This window comes from Komagataella phaffii, chromosome 1, assembly GCF_000027005.1.
Source record: "Komagataella phaffii GS115 chromosome 1, complete sequence".
Taxonomy (NCBI): Eukaryota; Fungi; Ascomycota; class Pichiomycetes; order Pichiales; family Pichiaceae; genus Komagataella; species Komagataella phaffii.
In genome coordinates this window covers 2,212,853-2,224,204 of record NC_012963.1, presented here as the reverse complement: position 1 = coordinate 2,224,204, position 11,352 = coordinate 2,212,853, and the positions used below count along the sequence as shown (strand labels likewise).

Below are 11,352 nucleotides of genomic sequence, written 5' to 3'. Positions count from 1 at the left end.
AATTATCTACACTATTTGAACTATTTACCACAACACTCTCCTTTTGCACTATCAAAAGCCAATCTGGAAACCTTATCCTCTATTTCAGCCAAAGGCTGCTTCATAGCCTCTGAAGTGGTCATGACATACGATGGTTTAACATCCAAAGCTGGATTCTCCAAGAAGAAGTGCCTGGGTCTCATAATAAGCGATATTGGCTCAGATGGCATCAACGGGAAATCCTCTGGAGCCGGAAAATGGGTTAAGCCGAAGGTGTGAAACATTACTAAATCTGTATTCGTGATGTTGTCCTCTCCATCACCAATCCAAGTAACTATATTCTCGTAATCATCAGATTGTTCACCAGACCATTGAGTGACAAACTTTCCTGAGGGATAGAAACGGTCATCTTTGTAAGGAACGACTTGAACAGTTCTAGTAGACCATGGAGCTCTCTTACAAACCCAGGAACCTTCTTGAGCTAAAGCAGTAGGAGTCATATTGGAGACTAACTTGTAACTCGGTGGTTTTCCAGAGTAGGCATTCTTCTTGTTAGGGTTAAAGAAATCCCAGGTTCTACCAGTGGAAGCATTTGCTTGAGTGAGAGAGTCTTTAACTTTTTCAAAAGTTGTTTTCTTACAGTAAAATCCGTTACCATAAAAGTTCTCTTTGCTACCAATCGGAGCCTCGTAAGCAGTACCGTCAGACATACCAATCGAATTACCATCACCGTCGATTCTTGGATGCACCCGTAGGGCAAATAAGTGCTGATGGTTATGGGCATTTACTAAAGGATAAACCTGAGTACCCCAAGGACCAGCATCTTCACCTTCAGCCAACACATAAGTGTTTAAAATACCAGTCAACTTGACATCTAAACCAATGGTTCCGTCTTGATGAAAGTTCCAGTACAAACAGTACTCGTAATTAGCTGCAGTAAAAATTTGAGAGACGATAAGCTTGGTAGCACGAGTAACAATGGTAGTTTGGAACTCGTCTCTGAAATCTGAATGCTTATGAAGCAAACCATCATCCTCTTCGTGAATGCAAACAGCGTTCGGAACAGAGAAAGCTTTGCCATGTCTATCAGCAAAGTGGGCATCCAGGTAGTGAATCACACCCTTGCAATCGCATCCCAACTTCAACGGATTAGTCATGAAACCAGCGCCGTATTCACCAATGTCCAGGGCGTGTTTTCTTTGGTGTGGAAAGTCTGGACATCCATACGGAACAATCATCTCAGCTAAAGACAATCTGTAAAACAGTGGCCTCACATTTCCATGATCATTGTACGTGATATCAGAAAGAACGATTCCTTCTCTGTTGTTGAAACCGATATGAAACTTGAAGTTGGACCATTCCAAAACGCTACCATCCATAGTAAAGGAGACGCCGTTAGGTTGGGAAATGCTGATCGTCTTCGAGGAGTCTCTGAATCCACCATACTTCTCTTTTATACCTTGGGTGTGGAAGTTGGCGTGTTTGAACTTGGAGAGTGGGCGACGTCTGCTTGGGATATCAATGTAGATTATTTCCTTGGTGTTGGCGTCCAAGATAGGGCAAAAATCAAGAGGATGAGAGTACTGAGAATCATCTTCATTGGATCTGTAGTACATTAAAGCCTGCTGCAATCTCCTTGTAGAGCCCCATCTTTCATCATAGCCAATGGCCCAAGGGTCACAGTAAACGTTGTGCATTTCAGCTTCAGGAATTCCGGAAATTTTGCATTGTTCGATAACATTAGGGTCTTTCCTGACAAACTCCTCGACATCACTCAAATCAGCAACGGTTAACATTGGCTGAAAGTTTTCCAAAGATTTCGTTTCATACACAGAACCAATGTTCAGATCGACCAAGCCCTCATGTACTCCCTTGATATCGGCCTCGACGGCGACATAGTAGGCAACACGATGGGGTAATGCCTCACCCTTTTCCTTCCAAGCAAGATAGTCCTGCTTCGTTGGCTCTTTTAGAGTTATTGTGTTGAACGAAATGGCATTGTGCCCATTGGTGGAGAAATAATCCAACACAACAGAAGAGGCCTTGTTGATCTCTTCATGGCTCAGTTGATCCAAAGGATGGACAGTCATTTGATTAGATTGTTTGCTTACGTTAATGATTTGCGGACTAACCTGCCGGTATTTATATGTGATATGTGGTTAGCAAAGAAAACGTTCAAATGTTGGAGGGAGATAAGATAAGCATTAGATAAGAATTGAGGAACATCGAGCCGCACAATAGTGTGATCATCATGCAAAAAGTGAAAAAAAAAAAAGGACTGTGAACAGGAGAGAACCTAACCGATTCAAATTTTCAGATGCTTTCATTAGAAGCCTTTTGATCAGCAAGGGGCTCTCGGTGGGGAACAAATTGTCTGAGTGCCGCCTTTGAAGGAAGGAAACATCGTTCAGAGCGGAACTAGCTTGTTGGAGAGCAATTGGAGCGTGTATTGATCAGACCTTGTATGGAACTAACTTCCTAAACCAGCTAGAATACACTCATTGTGTTCTTATGGTTTATTTTCACCAGTGTTGAAGCTGATAGAGGACACGGATAGAGAATAAAGTCATTCGCATCGAACTTCCTAAATAGGTAGTTAAATCCGAGTTGTTTACTTCAGTATTTATCTTTCTGGGGAGCACTTGCACCGACTTGAACCGATTGGATAGATTAGCACCAGGCATTTGTCATTAAGAACGAACCAGATTGACAACACGCAAAGGTATGAGAATTAATCTTAACTGGTTCATTTAATGGTGTCTCTGATGTTCCCAGCGCTGGATCGTTGGTACGAGGTTGGATTTCAAGTAGATGTTGGATGCTAGTTGGTTGTTATTTGAATGTTAGACGGTCGAGTTACCTATCAGAGTCCACTCTCACAAATTTTGCTACACATGTCTGATCCCTGAGCGTTTCATCGCCTTAAAGCAGTAATACCCCTGCAATAAACATCAAGTTGTGACTTCCGTGCAATTTCAAAGAACGATACGCATCCCTTAATTGCCCTAGTTAATCCCGTTTCATTGGTGACACACACTATTTCACCCTGACCGCGCGTTAAACCCTGTAGAATGTACACAACGCGTGACCCTGAGCTTATATAATATTCACGCGCCTTACGTGAATAAACGAAATCTACCCAGAGATCTCCCCCTTCAACTTCACCATTCCTTCCCACTCCAAAAATAATTTGTTCCTCCTTAGTTTTGTCCGGTAGTTGTCTTCAGAAGCTTTTCCATTCATTCGATTCTCTATTTTGAGCCTCTTTCACAACCTTCCTACCCCACAACATAATGACGACAAGGAGACTTCCTCGACCAATCTCCAAAAGAGAACAAGAGATTTACAAGTTGGGACCGCCCAGGAACACCAAACCTGGAGCTACAAATTTAGAGTTGGACAAATATGAACAAATTTGCAACAGGAAACTTATCGATGAGTACTTAAACGATGTCTTGCATTACCATGCCGCTTTAGAGGAATTAGATCCTGTTAACGCGAGGATGATTGACTTGCAACCAGAGATCAGTTGGTATATGCGTCCTTATCTGATTAGCTTTCTGATTGAGGTTCATTTATCCTATCGTCTGAAGGCTTCCACCTTATTTTTGTGTGTCAATTTGATTGATAGATATTGTTCTAGGAGAATTGTCTTCAAACAGCACTATCAACTGGTGGGATGCACCGCTCTGTGGATTGCCGCCAAATATGAAGATAAGAAGTCCAGGGTTCCTTTGTTGAAAGATTTAGTACTGATGACCCAGAATAGTTTTGATGAGTCTATGTTTAAAGAGATGGAGTTGCATATGTTGAGCACTTTGGATTGGCAAATCGGCCATGTGTCTTTGGAAGAGAATTTGCAATCAATAATGTTATGCTTTGAAATCGACTCACTAACTGTCTCCCACCACGTTACAGGTGATCATAAAGCGCTTCGAAGCGCGCTAGTGGCCATTTCCCGTTATCTTTGCGAACTATCGCTCTATCATAGGAGTTTCATATGTGTTTCTCCAAACATAATCGCTACCACTGCTACGCTAATCTCTTGTACAGTGTTGGAGATATCTAACGGAACAGAATTTATAGATGACCTTGTACAAGATATCCTAAGAGATAAGCAACAACCTGAAAATTATGATATTGATGATATGGATGATATCTTCTTCTCAGACAATGAAGATGAACTTAATGATGAAAATGAACCCTCATACAACTCTCGTGTCATGTGTCCTCCGTTTGTTACCAACTTTGACGGTGAACAAACACTTCGAGTGATGAAGTTAGTAGCACTTCTATTTTTGACATGTATGTTGGATCCCCCGGATATTTTGGTTGACAAATATAAGCCTTTGGGTGTGATAGACGTACTTTCTGGATATCTTTCAACGAAGCAAGATCACATTCAACATCAAATGGATATGCTAGATCCTTCTAAGCTGGACTTTGAAGCCTCAGAGAAAACATATCAACTTCTACTTGAGACTAATCCACAATTACTACAAACGGCCGAATGGCTACTGAGTATCACAGAAATCAAATCATCAATCTCTTTCCAGCTACCCCACACTCCAAACCAAGAAGAATCCTCTGAATCTCTTTATAGAGATACAATTTACTCGCTTCCAAAATATCCCGACACAACAAATTACACTGCCAAGAGCTCAAGAGATACGTTAATGTTATCCTCATCTCCTTCGATGCCTCCACTCACTCCACCATCTGTCGCATCTACGCACTTTTCAAGTTCTTCTATGAGAAGCCCATCCCATGTTGTTTCCTATGAAAACAACCCTGCCAAGAAACAAGTGATTACTTATCCGTCTTCATCACCGATATTTAATTAGTTATACCCTTAGCCTAAATTAATGCATTTATTCCCTCTACTAAATACTAGATGTAGCTTCGCTGGGCTCGTGTTTGGATGGATTACTGAACACATCGTCTGCCTCATTGTCAGTGTATTCCCCAGTATTAGGCTCTAGGTTGGCCTCAGGCTCCGATTCGGTAGGGCGTTCTGTCTTACTTCCAACTTCATATGAATTGGTAGCAGTCCTCTTGTAAATAAGGTCAGTATGGTTCTTATTCTTACGTTCAAATGAAGTTGCTTTTTTCCTATTTGTCAAATGAATCGGAATAGGAGCAAGCTGAGGACCTGGGAGGGGCGTAAGGGGTGATGAAGAATCGGGGGTTGAAGATCGGGAAATAGGTTGAAAAGGCTCAGGAGATCCTAGGGTCGAACTTTCATCTCCGCTTCTGTCCCGGTACCTGTTCCTATCCTTGATGTACTCCAAATGGTCATCTTCATAAGTGGACTCAATGTAGGTTTCTCGGTTGAAGATGACAAATGCAAATAAACACAGCCCTGCAAATATGGTGAAGAAAATTAGCTTTTTTTGAAACACCAAATCATCGGAAATGGAACTGATTAGCTCAATATTCTCTACAAGTGCTCTTTCATGCTTCGTTTTGCTTCCGGCTAGAAGAGTCTCAAATTCAACCTTAAAATATAACTTAAGATCATCAATCAGTTGAATCTGATTCTGGATTGAACTATTGACAGAATCCAACATTGCTTCAAACCGCAAAGACTGTCGTTCTTCCAACTTTGAGAATGCATTTGACAACAATCTGCTTTGCTCTTCTATGTACAACAACGATAGCGTAGCGTTAGATTCCAATAACGAAATCCTCTTTATTATATTCTTGTAGATTGACTCCTGAGTTTTGGGTTCTGAAGAACTCAGCGGAGGTTCGATTGATATATGATCTGAGCTTTGCTCATCTTTCTCCAAACATATTTCTTTAGAGTGCTCAGTCAGAAATTCATCCAGTGAAAAATGTTTGAATGAGACAGGACAATCTTCTTCATTTTCATCTTCATCTTTCAGAGGTTTAACTTGAGCTGATTCTGGGTCACAATTAGTTTTTGAAGAATTCTTACATAATACTGTGATGTTCTTCCCATTAGGGGATATAAACTTATTCTGGACATTTGTTTGATTAGCAGCAATTGCTTTAGATTGAGTTGCAATATTGGTATTCTGACCGTTTTCGGTGTTTGCTTTTTCTTCTTCTTCAACTTCTTCAAGCTTGAATTTCTCCATCATTGTTTTTCCATGAACTCTTACTAGAGACAGGGGGCAGTAATATTCATTTCCATAGTGAGATAAAATCTCGATTTTCAGGTACCTGGCCCAAATTAAAGGGCTCTCAATGTTGAAAGTTTGAATACTTCTAGTATTAGAAGCATCGAAGTCACCTAGTACTTTCCATCCATTGGCTGGAACTGGGAACCTATCACTAACACTAAACCTGACAGTCTTGAATCCAGACGAAAAAAACTCATAGTTTGCCAATACGACAGTATCAACCAGAATATCTTGACAGAGTTCCACAACGGCATATTGATTGGCAACATCACATTTGTTTAGTAAGTAGGAGTCTTTATTCTCGTTCAGGATAGAAGAAGCTCCTTTGGCTTCCGTATTCGTCTTTACTATCGTTGCCGCACAATCAAATGAGGCGTAATTGAATCTTTGCTGATAAACTTTTCCGATTTCATCATCTCTATCAACTCCCGTGAACATTTCCAGGTCAATCTCCATATCTTCACCTAAGACTCCATTCAATTCATTATTCCTGTAAGATCTTTCAGGTTCTCTATAGACATTATGACTTTTCTGATCATCTTGAATTGCTTTATCGTTTCTAGTATTGTCTATTTTTTTCTTCTTCCACTCTTCAAAAGACATAAATCGGGAATCTTCCTCCTGTTCAGCTTCTTTCAAAGGATTGCTATCGTTTAATTTATCATCATTACAAATACAACTGGACACGAGCAATAGAAGAAACCAGGCGACCAACATGGTAACGCTGTATTCTAGTCAGCCCGTGAGTTATCTTCTATGGTAAGCAAGATAAAGGATAGAGCCTTACTGCAGATCGCATAATAATTGCGTGCGATGTCAGATGCTACTCACCCAAGAGCCTACTTATTCACCGTGTCACGTGGTTCGTATCTTTGTCTACCTTAATGCACTATGCAAGTCTGGGGGATATCTGAAACAAAGTCCCTCTAGAAATTCTACAACTAAACGAACAAAAACCTAGTTGCCCCCTACTTTCCTTCTGGGACGTCTAATGGTCCAGCGCTTTTTCAATGGATAGTCAAACAAACAAGGCGAAACCATCAAAGCAGGGCAGGCAAGGTGACAAAGTTGGATTCGGGGTAAATAATTCTTCCTCTCTGGTTGACCTCGAGGCACTTGCTATACTGACAAACACCAAGCCACAAGCAAGGTCTCCGGACAAGGATAAACAGAATGCGGGCTCAACCAAAACGAAGTCAATTCGTTCTTTTCGATTTCCCTTAAAAAACACCATGAGTACGTCACCAAACAGATTAAGTACAAAGAATAAGACCACAAAGGAGTCGTCAAAAACAAATCCAGCACTAATGAAACACTTCAAAAATATGAGTTCCCCTTTCAAGGCTTCTCCATTGACTCCACCTTCTTCTGATGAAGCGTTCTTTCGTTCCTATACGGACGGTAGATTAAGTTTCACTTCCCCTTCTGAGAGAATGTTTGCTCTTTCTCCTGTATCAAACAATTCGCCAACGCTAAAACCCACCATACCACCTCTTCCGCCAAGGATTAAACCTTTTGTTCAGAATAGCAAGTCCAAGAAAAGATTAGTTAATGAGCACTGTGTATTCTGCGATGAGATGTTTTTTACGCTCTTGAGACCAACGGAAAATGAGAGTCCCGGTACTGACTTTGAGAGAATTATTGAGTTTGAATGTGGTCACGTTTGTCATGGAAGCTGTCTGATGGTTGCGGTGGAGTTTCAAGATGACACAGAAACTGAGTTTCCTAGTTGTGTTGTTTGTTCTTCTCCATGTCTAATTGATGATAAACAGTTTGAAAGGAACCTAAAGTCTGTCAAGAAGAAGACAAGGCAATTCTCGCCAACTCATTCGTCTCTTTATAAAAGAAAGGACTCTACAAATGAACCAGAAGAAGGTTCGGGTATTTTGAATGCCCTTAAGAAAACAGTTATTTTAAAATCTCCAACTACCCCCAAGGTACCAGGTCTGCTTGCCTCATTTGAACCAGTGCCAAACAGAGATGTTGAAACTCGCAGTAGAAAACATGAATCGAAACTTTCAAGGGGCTCTTCAATATCTGCAGTTTCATCATTAGTATCTTCGGCTGACAGAACATCTCCCACAGAGACCCATTTTACTAGTATGACTACAACTTCATCCGTGCTTGACGCCCCCATCTACGGCATTACAGCATCTACATCGACGTTAACTGAAAGCGGAGTCAGGCTGGGTAATTCTATTCAACTGAACATACTAAGATCACAAGTTATCAAAAACCTCCTGGATAGTAAATGTGTTCTTACTGAGTCTTCGCAGGTGTTAAATGAGATACTTATCGATAGTCTTGGAGTTTTGAGAATGGTTGATTACTTGTCAATAGCCGAAGAAATCGATAAATGGAAGCCTCATTTTGTTTATCTGTTCGAATACAGTTTATTGCTTGTTGAAGGAGAATCGGCATCTTATAAACTGATCGAATTACAGAACTCTGATTCATCCAAAATATCTTCATCGGCGAGAGTAGCGGATTCGGACAACGTCTGTGTTAAGATCTCTACACCCAGTGCATCATTAATTAAACTAGAGTGCCTTTCTGGGGAAGTATCATTTACGCTAACTTGCAAATCTCAATCCGTCATAGAAAAATGGGGGGCAGTACTGAGTAATTTGGATATTGCTCTACCCATTGATCTTTTTTCTTCAACTCTTGACATCTCAAAACCAAACCCATCCTCCATAGGTTTTGAACTAATTACAGTCCAAGAGTCTGATGTCAGAAGGTCAATAGAATTGATTGAACTTAATTCCTCAAGCTTCAATAATGATGTCGAAGGTATTTTTTTGGTTGTTAACGTTACAAATTTCAAAGCATCTTCTCTACTTATTCTGAAAAATATAGTGAGGGCCTTAATTTTGGTTAAAGAAGAAATATGCCTGGTCCTCACTTCTTCTTCAACGTTAAACAGCTATACCTCCGTGTTGACAGATAAATTATTGTACAGGAAGGGACTTAAGGATGAAAAAGATAAGATTTTGAATTTGGTTGAACAAATGGAAATTTTAGAGCCAACTGAAAGACAGCTAAGGATGTCATTTGATAACTTTTTAGCTCAAACTAGCTTGTCTAATCAAGACATATGTTGTATTGTTCTATCTGATGCGAACCTTGATAGTTTCACCTCTCCCGTCAGTCAAGCTATTTTATTACTTCTAGATGTGCAGGCTCGTCACATCAACAACTTTGCGACAGAGAAGAGCATTCAAAGAATTGGTACCTGGGATGAAGCAATGGAAATTTTATGCTCTCGGCTGGAATTGGATTTTGATAATAGTGATTTCGATAGCTCATCCTCGACATATACTAGTTCAGACGTAGAGGAGTCCAACTCGGACTCGTTTAACGATTCAGACTCATCAGTGAGAGGTTTAAATATTGGAACGGAAGGGCTTACTTGCAATGAAGTTTCTGGCCGTGACAACAACGATAATACCAAGTGGAATAATCTCATTGAGGATATTGATACAGCGCTGGGTCAAATTTAAATATACATTATTATTGTGAGTAACATAAGACTATTTATTTTTTCTCCAATTCAGCCAGTTTCTTTTCAAACTCCTCCCTAGTTTGGTCACTTCTCCATCTCAGATCATAAGCAGGATGATCCTTATCAACGAACTTTCTTCCAAACACGCTCTCTCTGAAGGTTCCACCTGGAATTTTATAATCATCCCAGAACACACCTCTCTTGTTCAACTCTGGAAGCAGTTTTTCAATGATATCATCAAAAGTTTGGGGGTAATCTGCGTAAGCGAAGTTAAAGCCATCGAGGTCAGAGACTTCTGCCCATCTCTCAAGCTCGTCGGCTATCTCTTGTACAGATCCAACAAGTAAGGGACCTGAGCCTCCAACTCCAATCTGTTTAGCGATATCTTTTCTGGCTCTAGGCTTATTGTCCTTGAACTTAGTCCAGTTCTTAACATGGCTCTTAATAGCGTTAGATTCCACATGCTCAAGAGGTTCATCTTCACCATACTTTCCAATATCTATTCCAGTCCAACCACTGAACAGTGCTTGGGCCCCTTCCAGATCAGCATAACTGGCGAGATCTTCGTATCTCTTCACGGCATCTTCGTGTGTATCAGCTATGACTACTGTTATCAAAATTAAGAATTTGATTGAATCTCTTGGTCTGTTGTACTTGGTTTCAGCGATATCTCTCACTGTTTTGATTTTTTCTTGGAGTGACTCTGGGTCAAATGAAGCTAAAAAGACAACCTCTGCATGTTTTGCAGCATAATCCATACCAACCTTGGAAGTACCAGCCTGCAAAATCAGCGGTAGTCTCTGAGGAGTGGGTGGTAGGAACTGGGGGCCTGGGACATTGAAGAACTCTCCAACGTGGTCGATAGTTCTAATAAGTTTTGGGTCAGCAAAGGTTCTGGTTTTCTTATCCAATTTATAAGCATCGTCTCTCCATGAAGAAAGGAATAACCGATATACAACTTGTAGGAATTCTTCGGCTCTCTTATAACGGTCTGCATGGAGAGGGAGTGGTTCTCCATTCAAAAGATTTCTGGCGGCACTGTCAAGATACGAAGAGACGATATTCCAGCCGACTCTTCCGTTTGTCAGCAGATCTAAAGTTCCCAATCTTCTTGCAAAATGATAAGGTGCCTCACTTATAGTGGAAAAAGTCACTCCGAACGTTATTGACTTGGTAGCAGCAGCCATGGCAGTAACTGCAGCACTTGGTTCAATCATTGGAAATTGGGCACCAGATTTTGCAGCAGCACTGTAGTTTCCAGGTCCATTGTAAACGTCATATCCACCCAGAACATCGGCAATGAAGATAGAATGGAATTTGGCCTTTTCCAGCTTTTGAGCTAACTCCACCCAGTAATCTAGGGTAGTATACTCTGTTGATTTGTCTCCAGGGTACGACCACAGTCCTGGCGATTGGTTACCCGAAGAGCCTGACATGAAAGCATTGATAATCAATTGCTTCTTCGCTTTTGGTTGAGAGGTTTTCTGCCTCTTGGCTTCATTTTCCTTGGTCATTTTGGCGAAGGGGATGCTATTCCCTTCTGAACGGACTCGAAGCCTATATTTATATTTCACTATTTGGAGATAGAGAATCCTGCATGTATTATGCAATTCACCTAGAGCACCTGACCTAGCGAAACTGGAATACCAATTTGTTGTGGCGTCTGGGGGTTAAATCAAGTAATTTAGAGGTTGGGAGAGAATTCAGTATCGCATGATT

At 40.8% G+C, this 11,352-nt stretch overlaps 5 protein-coding genes across 5 annotated transcripts; 2 read left to right on the top strand and 3 right to left on the bottom strand.

The window, feature by feature from the left end:
* Positions 1-20: 20 nt before the first annotated feature.
* On the bottom strand, positions 21-2,729 carry PAS_chr1-4_0441 (Peroxisomal primary amine oxidase; the record flags this gene model as incomplete). The annotated part of the gene is made up of 2 exons (XM_002490528.1): positions 21-2,111; positions 2,682-2,729. 2 exons carry the CDS (start codon positions 2,727-2,729, stop codon positions 21-23), a joined length of 2,139 nt encoding a protein of 712 aa, XP_002490573.1.
* Positions 2,730-3,272: 543 nt separating this feature from the next.
* PAS_chr1-4_0440 (B-type cyclin involved in cell cycle progression) lies at positions 3,273-4,823 on the top strand (the record flags this gene model as incomplete). The annotated part of the gene is made up of 1 exon (XM_002490527.1): positions 3,273-4,823. The coding sequence occupies one exon, from the start codon at positions 3,273-3,275 to the stop codon at positions 4,821-4,823; it is 1,551 nt and encodes a 516-aa protein (XP_002490572.1).
* A 39-nt stretch (positions 4,824-4,862) lies between these two features.
* Positions 4,863-6,845, bottom strand: PAS_chr1-4_0439 (Integral membrane protein of unknown function; the record flags this gene model as incomplete). The annotated part of the gene is made up of 1 exon (XM_002490526.1): positions 4,863-6,845. One exon carries the CDS (start codon positions 6,843-6,845, stop codon positions 4,863-4,865), a length of 1,983 nt encoding a protein of 660 aa, XP_002490571.1.
* A 293-nt stretch (positions 6,846-7,138) lies between these two features.
* Positions 7,139-9,631, top strand: PAS_chr1-4_0438 (Hypothetical protein; the record flags this gene model as incomplete). Its single annotated transcript, XM_002490525.1, has 1 exon — positions 7,139-9,631. The coding sequence occupies one exon, from the start codon at positions 7,139-7,141 to the stop codon at positions 9,629-9,631; it is 2,493 nt and encodes an 830-aa protein (XP_002490570.1).
* Positions 9,632-9,665: 34 nt separating this feature from the next.
* Positions 9,666-11,147, bottom strand: PAS_chr1-4_0681 (uncharacterized protein; the record flags this gene model as incomplete). The annotated part of the gene is made up of 1 exon (XM_002490524.1): positions 9,666-11,147. The coding sequence occupies one exon, from the start codon at positions 11,145-11,147 to the stop codon at positions 9,666-9,668; it is 1,482 nt and encodes a 493-aa protein (XP_002490569.1).
* Positions 11,148-11,352: the final 205 nt, after the last annotated feature.